This window comes from Mustela nivalis, assembly GCF_964662115.1.
Source record: "Mustela nivalis genome assembly, chromosome: X".
Classification (NCBI taxonomy): domain Eukaryota; kingdom Metazoa; phylum Chordata; class Mammalia; order Carnivora; family Mustelidae; genus Mustela; species Mustela nivalis.
Window position 1 is genome coordinate 119,244,021 of NC_139040.1, and position 16,430 is coordinate 119,260,450.

Sequence of the window (16,430 nt, forward strand, 5' to 3'; positions counted from 1 at the left end):
ACCACAAAGCTATCAAAAATAAATCATATCTTCAAAAAATTTCAAGTAATCTAAAGGAATACAAATATAATACTAAGTGAAAAACTACAAGATTCAAAACTTGCTACATAATATGATCCTAATTGTATTAAAAAAAAAAAAAAAAAAAGATGGGTGCCTGGGCGGTACAGTTGGTTAAGCATCTGACTCTCGGTTTTGGCTCAGGTCATGATCTCAGGTCATGGGTTTAAGCCCTGCGTCGGGCTCCATGCTCAGCAGGGAATCTGCTTGGGATTCTCTCTCCTTCTCCCTCTGCCCCTCCTGCTTGTGCTCTCCCTCTCTCTCAAATAAATAAGTAAATCTTCAAAATAAAAAGTAATATATTCACTTTTTAAAGGCAGGAATAAAACAAAATAAAATCTTAACAGTTACTATCTCTGGGTAGAAAGATTATTGGTGATTTATTATTTCTTCTTTTTAGTTTCAACATCAAACGTGTACTACAGATATATTAAAAAGGTTGTACAAACCACAGAAAATTTATTTGAAAACCCCAAAACTCAAGATCTAAGACAATAAGGGAAGAGACTGAAAAAGAAAGACAGATGGACAGACAGATTAAAAAACAGGAAAACATGACTCTGTGAAGGAGCAATGATCATTTCTTCTTTAAGTGTCTAGCCTAAAAGTTAATGGGAATACCAAGGAAGTAAAAATCGGGACTGTAGGCCCAAGTGGTCCTGAAACTCATTAGGACCTACAATCATTGACAGTTCCAAGTTCTGAAGTGAAAAGTTTCATAATACAACACAACCAATAAAAATAAGTAGCATTAGAACTCAGAATGATACATTTATAGTTTTGGAAGCTAGAAAACTTCAGATATGATGGCACAGGTAAGAACAGAAGAGTGGAAAGTTCGGGTTCTACGGAATACAGTAAATACAGTGTAGTTTGCTGGAATCACAAGAGCATAACTCTCAGAACTGAAAGGAACCTCACATAGCATCTAGGCTAACCACCAATACTATTTTTTAATGCCTTATAATAATAACTTACAAAAGTTAAAGAACTACTTGCTTATGTTACAGCTTATGTCCTTCCATAAGGGGTCTGCACCTAACCTAGAAGCACAGCAAAGTATTCAGATAAACAGGGAAAAAAAAAATTTTTTTAACCCAATCAGAATGTAAGTCTAACAAAATCTCCAAGGTCTGCTGAGGGTCAATATAAAAGTGCTTTCTGCCAATCCAGGAAATCTTTAAGGGGGACACATTCATCATGACTACAAGCTCGGGATGGGAATGGGCATTACTGTAGGAATGCTAACGCTGTCATGAGAGCAAGAGAAGGCTTTGAGACACTAATCCTATGAGGAACAGATCTGGAATGGGAAGAAAAGTCTCTATCCAGTAAGAAGAAAGTGAGGGGGGCCAATGAGAAGGGTAATGAATGAGAAACAGCAGGAGGACAAAAAGCCCAGGGTTTGGAGTCCCCTGTGAGCATAAAATGCAGGAAGATCAGAGACCCTCTGTAGGGTCTTTTCAGAGACACTGGATAAACCAGAGCCCAAGGAAAGGAGGAATGATGAGGAAAACATCTTCAGACTGAGACTGAGAAGAAACAGTGGGGCCAAGACTCAGGCAGGGAAAGATCCCAGAGACCAAAACAAAGAAGGAAATAAGTTACCCTTGAACTACAAAGATGAAAGCTACGAGTCGGGGCGCCTGGGTGGCTCAGTGGGTTAAGCCCCTGCCTTTGGCTCGGGTCATGATCTCAGGGTTCTGGGATCGAGCCCCATGTCCGGCTCTCTGCTCAGCAGGAAGCCTGCTTCCCCTTCTCTCTGCCTGCCTCTCTGCCTACTTGTGATCTCTGTCTGTCAAAAAAATAAATAAATCTTAAAAAAAAAAAAAAAAGACGAAAGCTATGAGTGAAGCATGAGTGTGCGTGTATCACGAAAGACACAAAAAGGAAGTCAGAGAAAGAGCGCAAGTGGGAGAGGGAGAGAGAGAGAAAAGGGAGACGGAAAAAGGAGAAAGGGGGAGCTACATGGAAACATACACATACAGAGAGTTAGAGAAATAGAGGGAGAAAGCCCGCGAGATAGACTCAGAGAGAGGTAGAGGAGGAGAGAAGCCACCTGGAACATAGGCACCTTAAGAGCCGTGCGTTGTACAAAAGAATAAAGACAGAGACTAGATCTGTTACAACAGGTACTACACCATAACTTATCTCATCTGTGAATTCTGGACCCTATGATTATACCTGGTAGAGGCAGCAGATGGTCCAAGAGGAGCAGCACGAGAGAAGGACAAATGGACAATCACATCCATCTCAGGTACAAGACCTTTGAGAAGGACCACCCAGCTAGTCACCTGGCACATTATCCGGGGCCGATCAAACAGCTGGGGTGGGGGTAGGGGGTAGCAACCTCCCCTACTCTGGTATCCTCTAACACAACAGCTGTTTTATAAAGGGTTAAGAGGAAAGAGAGAATGCAAGACTCCCCTAAAAAAGGAAGGAACTAAAGTTGACTGAATGGAAGTCAACCAACACTTATGGAGTCCAGTGCATGTGGTGGGCCTGGTGTTAGAGGTGTCGGGGCTAGAGAGAAAAATAAAACAAGGAGTGAGATGTGAAGCTGCTCACAGACTCAAGGTGGGATACCCACAGGTTCGCCAGAGGGTCAGACTCTGGTGCTTCAGTACAGCAGCATGACTCCTTCCCTGCTACCCCCCTCCCCTGGCCATGCGACTAAACTAGTCAGCTGAAGTCTAGGAAAACAATCAGTGAACCGTTTCATGAGTTCTGGTGGCAGGCGATAATGGCTGCCAATATATTCGTAACTTAACCAGAAGAGAAAGCCTGGGGCTGTGTGCAGTGACAGCAATCCTTCACTTACCTTAATTACTGGGATTCCTATAAACGGTATTTTATACACTTTGCCTTTTTAAGGAAAGTTAAGAACAGCCTGTTTTAGAAATCTATATGCTTCATGGATATCTATACTACATATGAAACCATGAAGGCCAGAAATGATATTCCTACTGGGAGCCTGAGAAAAGACAAAAATACCCCTCTCCTCTCCCTGGCTATTATTTGGGATTTTTCTCCCTCTTCACACTGTATTGTTGCCCAGGATTACTTCTTGCCTGTCAACCTCAGTGCCAACTGCTAAAACTGTGCCTAAGAGTAGAAAGGCTTTGGGGGACCTGGCTGGCCTCAGTCGGTTGAGCAACCGAATATTGATTTCAGCTCAGATCATGATCTCAGGGTCACAAGATGGAGAGCCACGTTGGGCTCCATGCTCAGCGCAGTCTGCTAGAGATTCTCTCTCCTTCTTCCCACCACCCCTCCCCCCGCTTCTGCACATGTCTCTGTCTCTAGAATAGATAAATAAGATCTTAAGGGAAAAATAAAAGAGTCAACAAGCTTATAGGGAGGGTGGAGGTGTTTTCCCATTAGTAAAGATGGATATGACTACATTAACTCTGTTTTTTGTTCTGAGATGTTCTGGCTTATCTCCCAGTTCTAGGCTGGACTCTGGATAGCTAAGATGGCCAGAATAGCCACTCTGGATGTTATACTACAGTATCAACTACTTTAAAATATGATGAAGTAAGTTAGTCTTTCCATTCCAACAATGAGTACACTCTACAAATATTCTCGTCCCAACAGAAATGGAACCACCATTATCAAGGAGAAACAGACTGCCCTTAGGCAAATGACAATTTAGGAAGAGAGACTCACTATGTTACCATAGCAAGGCTTGTTCATGTTTTTGTACGTTATCAAGCTGCATTTCTCTCAAATATACACAATATGGTGAATGAGATCTCTTGTTCAAGAAAAAAAAAATCAAGGTCAGTTCAATGAGTGACTTAGACCAAGTTAGACTGTGATGCCCAAAGGAGAAGGGTATCACGGCAGCATTAACATGAGGAGCAGTGGGAACAAAAGAACACTGAGATTCAAACTGGTAATTCGGAAACTCTCTCAAACTTCAAAATAGCATTATCAAAGTAGGGAGACTTGATGAAGGCTTGTCTAAAGTCTAACACCCCAATTATGCCTGCTAATTCTTTAAAAACAAAAACAGAAACTACAACTGTTTTCAGGTTTCTACATATAGCTTCCCTAAACAAGCTCTACTCAAACTGACTATCCAAAAGACAGAAACACTGTTGTTAATACTACCTATCCCACATTTGGATTTAGTTTTGGTCTGACCTACCTAATTTTGATAGAACTATGTTAATCTGTAATTGATTTTCTCTCTCTCTCTCTCTTTTTTTTAAGATTTTTATTTATTTATTTGACAGAGAGACAGCGAGAGAACACAAGCAGGGGGAGTGGGAGAGGGAGAAGCAGGCTTCTCGCCGAGCGGGTAGCCTGATGTGGGGCTTCATCCTAGAACCCTGGGATCACGACCTGACCCAAAGGCAGACGCTTAATGACTGAGCCACCCAGGCACCCCCATAGTTGATTCTCTTTTAAATCATCACCACTCCATTATGCAACATCCAATAGGAAAAACGATTTTTTCTCTACCTCCTTAGTCTCACAATTGAGACGCTATTCGCATGGCTTATGAAAGCCTCACTTGAAAACTGTCCAAGCTGGTAACTATAAGCTGTACCTGTGCTTCCAGGTTAACATATAGGAGAGCTGGTCTACAGTCACATGGAAAACGAATGCAGCACAGTTTCTCAGCGAAGGAGGTGGAGGGGAGACGTGTGGTAAGTCATAGTGAAGTTAGAGGACACCCATGATAAAAACGGCTGCAGCTAACAGTAACAAGTCACAGTGTGCCCGGCACCGCTCTCGGTGCTCCTGGTGTTTTCTCCCGTTTAATGATCATGTTAATCCTGGGAGGGAGGTAGTATTCGTAGGCCTATTTTTACAGATGAGGAAACTGAGGGGCAGGGGTTAAAGTCACACCAACAGAAGGGGACATTAATCAAGATGTCCAGGGGCGCCTGGGTGGCTCAGTGGGTTAAGCCGCTGCCTTCGGCTCAGGTCATGATCTCAGGGTCCTGGGATCGAGCCCTGCATCTGGCTCTCTGCTCAGCAGGGAGTCTGCTTCCCTCTCACTCTCTCTGCCTGCCTCTCTGCCTACTTGTGATCTCTGTCAAATAAATAAATAAAATCTTTAAAAAAAAAAATCAAGATGTCCTATTTCCAGAGTCCAACCTCTTAGTCACTAATGTTAAAACTCTCATTTAATAAATAAGGCAATGGATGTAAATGAAAACATTTATAGCTTTAAAAACATTGTTTTTACTACTGGTTTAAAAATAATGAAGTTATTTTTACCATAGGGCACAGAAGCACTAAAACCTTGATACAACCCTGGCACAGGTTAGGAGCACTGACGGATGTAAAACCCTTCTGTGACTTCCAGCAATAAACACCGGAGTTGAAATCCGATAGAACGGCCCTATTCTAAATTCTCAGTGTTATGGTGATGCACCACTTTATTCCAAGTGGAGCGTTCGGTGGTTTTATAAAGTACACATCAATACCCCTCACATCTAGATTCTGGGCAGTCCTCTTTGGGCAGCTGAGAGTATTAGTAATTAGTATTAGTCTATGTTACTAATTTTTTTTTTTTTTAAAAGGTCCTTATTCCCCAGACAGATCTGCTGATGAGACTTAATACTTGATGTAACTCTCCCTAAGTTTTTACTACGTATGATGCAAAGAAGATAACAAAGGACAAGCAACTGGCACATCATTTTAGCCTCTGACTACCATTATGTTTTTTGGTGGTAGCATAAAGGGTGTCCCTCCATTTCTTTCCATTCACCCTGAACGTACGTCAGATGGCAAGAGGTTAAAAACATAAGCTTTGGAGTCAGACTCTATGTAGGCCTAGATCCTGGCTCCCCCTCCCTGATAAGGGCTGCCCAGCGCCAGGCAAGTGTTCCTCCTTTCCGGGGCTACAGCTTCCGCATCGTGGAATGGGAGCTGCCCCCACCCCTAAGGCTGACCGTGAGGACCGAGTAAGCCAGCATACACCAAGTGCTCAACCAAGTGCTGTGATACGGTAACAAGAGACAGTGAAGATGGCATTCCTACCAGAAGAACACAGGGAAAGATACACTACCTAATGTGAGGCATTTAGTGACCCAGCAGATTTTTTCTTTTACATATCTAATATAAATGCTGAACTTAAAATAAACCATTACAGATAATGCCAAATCAGTTTTCCTTATCAACAATCTCTCTTGAGAAAGCAAGCAAGCTAAAAAGTGTATCCAGAATTCTTTGAAATCTCGAATCTCCAATTAGAAAAAAGGAGAGTAAGAACAAATCAAAATACTCACCATGGATCGAATGCTGGTTGTCTTTTTGAGTGGTTGGTTCCAGAACTGCTCTCTGATGGTAGCGAAGAAACTCTGGTTGATACATTATTTTCATGGAAAGAATTGTCTGGACGAGGAGATGGCACTAAACAAAGAAAAAGTCAGTCACTGATGTACTTTTTGGCTGAAGCAGTTCTTAACTGGTTATACTGCATTTTCTCTCACACAAATAAAAACAAGTAAATCAAAACCTTCCTCTGCCCTTTATATAATTTTTGTGTTTTCTGAGGGTGGAGGCATTCCAGGGAACATTCTCCCTCCCCCTACTGATTATCACATTAACTTGCAAGGGTCAGTTAACATCAGGCAGTATATATTCAAAGCATAAATTGACTTGTCAGTTGATAAAATGAAGAACATTTTAGAATATTTAAAAGTATAAATAGGACAGACCCCCTTCACTGTTTTGGCATTCTCTGAAACAGGCTTTCTTACAACATAGACTCAACTATGCAAAATCTATTCTCAGTGAATAGATTTTCTGAAGTGACTCTTTTAACAATATGTGTGCTAGAATATATTAACTGTGCTGTAAGACTTATACTTCGGAGGCACAGAGTCAATTTTGTATTTTTTTAAACTACATTCCAAAGAAATTAGGTTATTTGTAAAAACAAAAAAAAAAAACCCAAAAAACAAAAACATTTTTAAGTTCTCAATCCAGGAAAGAACAGAAAGATAGCCACAACATAAGTGGGTAAATACCTTTTTTGCTCTTTGCTGTTACTATCTTCTTCTGTCACTTTCTTCTTCTTCTTTTTTTTTTTTTTTTAATTTTATTTATTTGACAGAGAGAGAGAGTGAGCCTAAGCAAGGGAGCAGCAGGAGGACAGAGAGGGAGAAGCAGGCTCCCTGCTGAGCAGGGAGTCCCACGCAGGGCTCAATCCCAAGACCCTGGGATCATGACCTGAGCAGAAGGCAGATGCTTAACCGACTGAGTTACCCAGGTGCCCCTTTCTGTCACTTTCTAAGCTCGATCATAAATCAAAATATATTGCAAATTTCATCACAAAAGGAATATACAGGCTGAGTATCAAGATAAATGACACCATTTCATTTGCCTCTTGCCCAGTAGGACTAAAAACAGGAAGTATTCTGGAAATATCTGTCATTTCAATGATAACACTAAATCTTTACCCAGTTGGATTTAGAAGAATCACTGAAATGACAAATGTCTCCAGATGTTTCACCTGGTTAAATCTCTTCCTTCTATTTCTGGACTTTCTAAAATAAAAATGTTCTACCTGCCAAACCCTGAAGTGTATCACTTAAATGAAAAATGAGGGACTTTGCTGATACAAACTAATTTAATTCACTTGCAATCAAAACAAAATTGTCTTTCTTAATTAATCGAAACTTTGTTAACATTTTATGTTAAAGTATGTACTCCAGATCTCTATAGGAATAACACAGGTATGGTCCATTTTGGAAGTAAAACTCACAGTGACAGAAAAAAGACATTTGCTCATATACATTACAATATTTTACCTAACTTTAATCTGAATTAAAATTTTAGTCCTTTAAGATTCCAAAGTAACCATAGCATGAGAAAAAACCGGATGCATTAAAAGGCTTAATCAATGCCCTATGCTTTTTTCAAATGGGGCTGGGAAGGAACTAGTAGCCTACCTAAATCAATTCATATTTAGTCCTAAATAATACTTCTATACATTTATTTAGCTCAGGTTCCTAGTTGTCTCTCCAAATCAACAGAAGAGGGAAAAGTCAAGGGATGTGGGCGAGGGTGACTGCAGAAGGTCATGATGACTCTTAGGAGGCTTTAAGAGGCTGAGCCTATGAAACACCCAGGACCTCGCCCCTACTCTGGTGGGCTTGCTGTTAGTCTCCCTACCAGGGGACAGAGTTCTGGAGGGATTCTCCCTCTATTGCTATATAGCTCTTCAAAGGGGATGCCCTTCTCTGTCAACATCTCCTAAATCCATACAGCCTCCAAAGCCTCTGTTTTAGTTGTCGGTTAACCACCGAAGTACATTTTTAGGGCTGTGCAAGCACACTTGAAGATTTTCTTTCATTCAGTCAACAAATATTTATGCAACTGTCAGGCAGTGTGCTAGTCAATGAAGGTAAAAGAGGAAAACATGATCAAGGGCCTTGCAACCTTGTGGGAGAAAAATGTAGACAAAGAATCAACACCATGTAGTCTGTGTCATGTTAGAGGGCTAGACAAGGAACCATGGTTAGAACAGAGAAGAAAACGTCACTTTGGGTGGAGAGGGATGATATCATACTGCAGAAGACTTCAAAGTGGAACCTTAAATGGGACAGAAACAAGCTAACCAAGCAGGGGGAGGAGTGTGTTTCAGGATGGAAGAGCAGCAGCTGGAGAGGATGGCAAAGCCCAGGGAATATCCAGAAAGTCATCTCGGGGAATCCGGATTTTGTTGTGATGTCAATGGGAAACCACCAGAGGACTGTCAGCAGGTAAGAGATGGAGGACTGGGGGCAGGCAGCAGGTTGCCTTGCTCTGGTTTTGCCTTGCAGCATTTATTATCTTTTACCACTCTACATAATTTTTATATTTAGTGTGTAGTCTTCTCATTGTGAGAATGAGAGCTCTGTGAAGGTGGAGACCTCTGGCTATCTTGTTCACTGACAGGTTCTAAGCTAGACCAGCACTAGGCACACAGGTGACATCAATAAATACTTTAGGACTTAAGTGAATGAATGAGTGGGAAGGCCAGAACACAGCTTCACAATTACTCCGGAGACTGGTTTGATGGCAACCCTGGGAAACAGAGATCAGCTGGGAGGCTACTCAAAGAACCCAAGTCAGAAGTCATGAGGGCCTGAACTAAGAAAGTAGGGCCCAAAGCAGGGAGAAGTGCTGGAAGGCGACAGCACAGACAAGGATGGCGCTGACCTGAAGTCAAGGCAGGAAGTGTAGTGGAAGGCATGGGCTGGAGGTACAGGGGAGGGAGGGAGAGAGAGTGGGGGAGAGAGAGAGAGAGAAAGAGGATCCTGGTGGGCGCACAGGGCTGGGCTTACCTCGGTAGAAACTACCAACTCTCCTTGGAACAGGGTCATTGTACAGGTGTCTATTTTCTTTGGGGGCGGTGCCGTCATCAGAGTGGGGGTCATGATATGCTCCACCCTGAGACAAGAAAGAGGTTTATAAAAAGTTAACAGTAGAGCAATGATGATGTGGCCTATGAACTTAGAATAGTGTGTAACTGATCCAGAATTTACTCCAGGATCTTTTTTTTTTTTTTTTTTTTTAAATAGATTTTATTTACTTGACAGAGAGACACAGTGAGAGAGGGAACACAAGCATGAGGAGTGGGAGAGGGAGAAGCAGGCCCTCCACAGAGCAGGGACCCTGATTCAGGGTTCCATCTCAGGACCCTGGGATCATGACCTGAGCTAAAGGCAGACCCTTAACGACTGAGCCACTGAGGCACCCCTATTCCAGGATCTTTTAAAGAGAAAACTCAGAATAATGGCATGAGGAAAACTAACTAACTTCTTATTAAACCAGTTTAAGTTATTTGTGGGAGACTAGGTATGAAGAAATTTTAAAGGATAGGCTGTAATGATGTCACATGACCACTCTTTATAGACAAGTTTTATCATAAAAGTTAGCAACTTGTGGAGAATTCAGACCTCAGACTTCTGCCTTGCGTGGAATGAAGTAGTGCCTTCTCTGGAAGATTCTTTACCAGAAGATCGAGCCACAGTCATCTCTGGAGGGAGCTGTTCTCCAGGCTGGAAGTCAAATTTAAAAGGATTTATAAGAGTGTCCTGTTCCTAGGGATGAAAATCACCTAAATCACCATGGGCTTTATTTGGCATAATTAGTACCTTCACCAGCTAAAATAAAAAATGTTAGTTGGCTAAAACACAAATTGTCCCATAAAAGAGTGAATCATCTGATGAATGTAAAATAATTCAAACAAATGTCACACAGATGGAAAGTGAAATTCTCATTAAAGTTAAGGCAAGCAGGGAAAGAATTACCCTGAAAATAGTTCAATTAATTATTAACAACAAAGAAAATTATCTTCCTAATATCTAGATAGTCATGGTTCTGTGCAGCACTCTAATTAGATTCTATTAGTTAATCCAAAATTTCTCTAGCAGATTTTTCCAAAAAGAACGATGCAGATCCAAAATTATTTTTCATTAAGAACTTAAATGGCAGATTCAGATGCAATCAAATGTTCTTTGGATAGATCATGGAAGAGAATCAGTACGCTTTATCATTTATCTTCAAATTCCCTAACTGCTGTAATTATATGTACTTAAAGTTTTCTTAATCTCCTCCAGTACTTGTATTTCATGTATTTTCTTAATCATGATCAGGACAGCACACATCTCAGGAGACACTGCCTATCTCTCAAGGAGGTGAGACACAAGCTAAGAGCAGCCTTGGTCCACAAGGGTGTTCACTGAGGGGAAAAGTGGCATCTTCTACCCTCGAGGAAAACAAGATTAAGAAACAAAACAACCAAGCCTTACTTAGATTTACACAGAGTCGTATCTTGAGCCTTACGTGATGTATCAAAAACATTTTATTTAAACTTTAAATAGGATTTGCTCTGTCTTTGTATCCCTCACTCCCTAAATGTACTATGAAAGAATATTCTGGACAGGAAATCGTCCAGGGTAGCCTTTCTTCTTCCTAATTTGTGATAAGATCTCATTTGAATTTTAGCATCTGCATACTTTACAAAGCCCTCTAGAAAAGTCTCCCAGAAAACAAATGATTTATACCTAACTTAAACTCTTAAGTGAAAGTGCCAGTTCGGTCCCCTTCCTCTTGAAGGTGGCCACAATATTTTGTAAGGGAGTGATTCTCATCATTTACTAATGGCTTTAGTCACTGCCATCTTTGTGCCTTTAAACTTACACTGTCTTGCAGCTTGGAACTGTACCTCCTGAACTGGACTTAAAATTCTGTAACAGTTGGGTCTGTGCTTAGCCCACAGGAACCATTTATAATTAGATTGTCTCCACCATGTTCACAGTGTTTTTTCTGGAACTCTGAGAACCAGTCCATTTGTCCTTTCTCCAAGTTGTAGCTTTTCATTTTTCTTACATCTCCTCTTTTATGCTACACTGCATGCTAGCACGCTCTACCTGGTTTTGACCTCCATCTAATGCCTACGGGCAGCTGCCAGGCTCTAGAGATCTTTCTAGGCCCTAGGGCTTCTCTCTTCTCTAGAGGGACTCCTCCAACCACTGTTTTGACTCCAATCATGGCTCCTCTGCCATGTGCCATTGCCTCTACTCTCAAGTATGCATCTCCTGCTCTTCCTCCTCTTACCTGGGCACCAACCAGTCTTTCCAACCTCATAGAGGATAGCTCTGTTTAGGGGCCCAGGGTCACTTCAGCCTCAACGGGTCAGCATGATACAGTGCAAAGAATGCTGGCCTAGGGACCTAGACACTGCCTCATGGTCCCAGCTCCACCCTGGACTATTTGGGTAAACTGGGGCAACCCACCTAACTTCTTAGATCCTTAGCACACTCATCTACAAAATGACTTTCGGCAAAAGCGACCTCAAACCTTGCATTTTTCACGGCAGCAACAAGGAACAAGTTGCAATCCCCACAGCACCCCATGCTGTTTAATGTCTCTATTAGCCTCCTCTTTCTTTTCTGCCCTTCTTTCCAGCCCTTCCTCAGGTCGACTCCACTTTCTCCCCCGGGTTAAGCCCCAGAAATCCCTTCTCAGACGCCACCTCCCCAGGGAGGCTTCCACAACCCCCGCCCGGTCTAGGCTGTGCCTCTCTGTCTATGGCACAGTGGCCTCAAGCGCGGCACGGGCACACAGCCTCACAGTACCGCCACGACCGATCCCTGGCACGTGTGCCCCAACATGCACTCAAGAGTACAGGGGCTACACCTTTGTCATCTTTCATATTTCTCAGGAGAGCCCACCATGGGGCCTCACTCGGTAAATACCGAACACATCCTCATTCTTTAACCATCCAAAACTTCTCTCTACATCCTAGCTCAGAGCAAGAACTTCAGCTGCTCCCAGAGCCATTTCTAACAGCTCCATTCCTGATCTTTCCCTGTTCTCAACTCCTATTTATAGCCAGTGCCACAGTAATTTGCTTCTTAATTATTTCACTGTTATCATGTATAATTTAATGTTCCCTGAGAGAAGAGAAGTTTGTCAAGGGCAAGAACCCTACCTCAGACTCTTTCGAGTGTTCTGAGAACACCTAGCACAGAGAGAGTGTTAAAAATCGCGAAAACAGCCCCCACTATCACAGAAGCAGCAACAATTAAAATGTGCTGGACACTCTCTGCCAGGCACGGGGCACGGTGCTTTATATGCCATGTTGGAAGCTTATGACACGACTCAGATGAGGAATCTGAGGCGAACAGGGATTATGTCACTTTCCCAAATTTACATCATTTGAAGCAGACTACAGAACTAGGACACAAACCCAGGTCAGCCTGGTTTCCCAACCTGAGCTCTTAGCTACTTTGCTACACTGACTGCTCTGCTACTGGCAACCTCCACCCCATCTTCAGCACCCAGCTTGCTAAAACTCCTATTACGTATTCCATCCATATTTTCTGGAGTTCTGACACAGAACTGTCTGATGAACCTATTTTCATATCTTCAAAAAGGGAAATACTTCCCCTTACATCAAACTCTTCTATCCTTCTGACACTGGCTTATCTCCACCCTCATTTCTTTGATGCAGATGAATGTTTCATATCATGAAAATATAATTTAAAAAACATGTGTTCTGCTGTAGGAATGCTACTTCTTTTAAACAGGTTACTGTCAGCAGTTCTAGAGTTTGAAAAACCAGTAAGACGGAGGAAGCACGAGGATAAAAATATTGCCTTGAGATTTAAAAACAATCCAAAAGACTGCAAATTAACGTTTATTTTGGCCTGAAGTTAAATTTGCCTATAGTTCTAGGAAAATCAGAAATTTTTTAATTCAGTGAAAATATCGAGTAAGGTATAAGTAAAAGGGCCTGATTTGAGCAAATGTGGTATGGAAAGATTAGAGAAAATCTCTGTAAATCACACTAAGTTTTGAGAAAATTAAAAACTATCCCATATAATTGATGAACTCTGTAATAAATCAAAATAGGATCTTTCAAAAAAATATGCCAGAAAGGAATACTTAAGAAGCAGATTTCTAAAAACAAGGTTTTTTGAGTTCTCTTGAATACTCAACAGTGGGCCTTAAATATTTTTTTTTAACAGACAGTCCTTCAAGTATTGCTCCCCCCCTCCCAAAAAAAGAAAGCGCAACCTCCTACAGTAGGGAAAATTGCAGACTGATCCTATCCACACCCCTGCACCACCTTCCCATGATGAGCCAACAGATCCAGTCAAAGGTCCGAGCTGTACCTGAGGTGATAAGAGCTGGAGGCTGTTGGCCCTGGCCGCCATTCCTTGCCCTACGCTCAAGCTTCCGTCCAAGCCTTTGGCTCTCACTTTGTCCCGGGTCACGTACATGGAATGCCTATGTGGACGCTGCTGGGAAGAGAAGGGGCTAGTGTAGCCCAGCCCGTAAGAAAAGGATTCATGAGGTGCAGAGAGAGAATGGGAATGGCTGCTGTCCATGTGCTCAGGCAGCTTCAACTCCTCCATGGTTTTGGAATGCCTGGTTGCGGTTCGGCGTGAGTCCAGAGTGCCCTCACTTCGATTATTTCTCCCCGAGGGGCTGAGCAAAGTTCTTGTGTCACTGTGCCTGGTGGGAGTTGGGCTGGTGGGAGAGTTCAAGTCCAAGCAGCTGGATGGGAAGTACCTATTGGTATTGGACTCTGCAATTTGGGCCCTGGCTTCGGAAAGGTTGCTCACAGATTTGGAGTCACTCAACGCCCCGTGGCTTTTGGCCTTGGTCCTGTAGGAGGGACTCCTAGAGGACTGGGGAATAGTGTCAATGTAGCTATGCCGACTCTGCTTTTCAGTGGGCTGCAGTGTCCCAGCTTTGCTCTGAGAGCTTTCCATGAATGAGTGCCGGTTCTGCTGAGATCTGCTGCTTGACTTGAGGTACTTTGTGCCTGGGCCTTCTGAAGGCTTTGGGTCAATATTGAAGTCAAACTCTGTCTTTGACTTGGCTTCTTTTGGGCTGAGAAGGTGTGGTATGTTATTGTTGGTAAGATCTTTGCTGGTAGAACCAGGCTGGCTGCTTGCTTGGTAGGTTTTGGTGTGCATGGGACTAAGAGTAGCTCCAGCAAGATTTCCGTTTAGGAAGCTTTCATTGGCAGGAAGACCTTCGTCAGCCCGGGGCAAACCCACACCTAGGTTCTGGATGTCCTTGCTGTTGGATCTGTGGTGAGACTGCAAAGCAGCACTTTTGCTGGCTTGGTTTCTATGTAAAAACAAAAGAAGGGTATCGGTTTCCTTCAATAGCAGACACACAAAAAGTATTGTTTAAAAAAAGACACACACCTGCACACACCCCTAAAACACCTGAAAGACTAAAAATAGTTACACATTCAAACATGTGCCAACAAATAACAAGTAACCACAAAGAATAAGCTGCTTAGATCAAGTCACTTTGCAACAAAGCAATGGTCCTGACCAAAATGATTTTGACATCCTTAAATTTAAATGTTCAAGTAACTTTTTGCCAACAGGCTTTCTTAACTGATATTCTGGGAAAACATGTTTTTGCTATGCGGGTGCTCACATGAGTGTTTGTTATGGAATGCCTGGTAAGAAAAGGAGAGCTAAGCTGTAATGAACTCCTGGGAACTCTTTGAATGCTTGACGTCAGAGGCAACATGTAGACTTGAAGGTCATGATATTCACTGAACTTCTATTTTATTTGTAAAACTCACTGCCGGCTTCAGAGATACATACTCACAGCACATACAGACACCAGTATCCTTTTGTCTTTAGTCTGTATCATCAAAGAATGGGAGTTCTTGCAATATACTCAATAAAAGAAAATGATGCTCTAAAACCAACCGTAAACTATGTTGGATGATCAATGTTTATGTTCTGGAGAAGTGGCAATACTTCTCCTTGTACCCTAAACAGGAATGTGTCTTTAACTGGATCCCAGGGATCGAGAGAGTTAATTTCTCTCCAGAAGACCTAATTTATTCTCTTCATCATCTCACACGTCATCATTCCAAACCAACTAAGGCTTTCTTTAGGATTTAAAGCTTCATTTCCTATCTGGCTTAAAATAAAAAATATAAATCCAGAGGAAAACCTTGTCCTCTATTGGAAAGCTGAAACACCTCACAGCAAGGTCAGTTTGTTCAACTGCAACTATATGAAGGACCAAACTATACTCTGAGATAGGAGAATGTTTTTAAATGAAAAATAATCCACATAATAAAAAGGTCCCTTTTTATTATGCATTCAGAAAATTCTGCTGCAAATATCGCAATTGCTGAAGATGGTTTGACATGGGGGAGTTTTGTTCCCATCACACACTAACTGGAAAGAAAGTCACAATTTTTTGCCACAATTTTTTCACAATTTTTTGTGAAATTAGGCCTTTCCATTTTCCCTGAGAATCCACTCCTCAGACAACAAAGGTAAGGGCTCTTTTCCCATCCTCCTATCCTGCAGAATATTAAAAAAAGTATCTGATACCAAGCAAGCCTGTAACAGTTGTGGAAGGCCTCATCTTCTAAATTCAGTCACTAATCTCTCCTAGTTCAGTCACAACTGCAGCCTCAAATAAGGTCCCTTAAATACGAGCTAACTAAATAAATAGCAGGTCCTAGATCTAGAAAGAAATGCAAAGAAACAAAAGTTTCGGGGCGCCTGGGTGGCTCAGTCAGTTAAGTGTCGGACTCTTGATTTTGGAGCAGGCAGTGGCCCTCGATGGTGAAAACCGCCTGACATCGGGGTTCTGCGCTCAGCGGGTAGTCTGCCTCTTTCCCTCCCCCTCTTGCCTTCCCCCCACTTGTGTGCGTTCTCTCTCTAAATCAATAAATGAAAGATAAATAAAATTTTAAAAAAATTAAAAAGAAACAAAAGTTTCATCTTCTGTTAAAGGATATCAACTGACTCTAACCCCGGATCAATAAAGGGCAGTCATCATACCCTAAGGCATCAGGTTGTTTTTTTCTGTTTTTTGGTTTGTTTGCTTGTTTTTTAAAGAGAGAGAGAGCACGC

At 42.1% G+C, this 16,430-nt stretch overlaps 1 protein-coding gene across 6 annotated transcripts in view; it reads right to left on the bottom strand.

The window, feature by feature from the left end:
* Positions 1 to 16,430, bottom strand: part of CDKL5 (cyclin dependent kinase like 5) — a 225,322-nt gene that overhangs the window by 30,639 nt on the left and 178,253 nt on the right. For all 6 annotated transcript variants that reach the window (XM_082718370.1, XM_082718372.1, XM_082718369.1 and 3 more), the window contains 4 exons: positions 13,695 to 14,661; positions 9,969 to 10,070; positions 9,354 to 9,459; positions 6,309 to 6,432 (listed from right to left, as the gene is read on the bottom strand). In XM_082718370.1, coding sequence (XP_082574496.1) covers positions 6,309 to 6,432; positions 9,354 to 9,459; positions 9,969 to 10,070; positions 13,695 to 14,661 — 1,299 coding nt within the window. The remainder of the gene's footprint in view (positions 1 to 6,308; positions 6,433 to 9,353; positions 9,460 to 9,968; positions 10,071 to 13,694; positions 14,662 to 16,430) is intronic.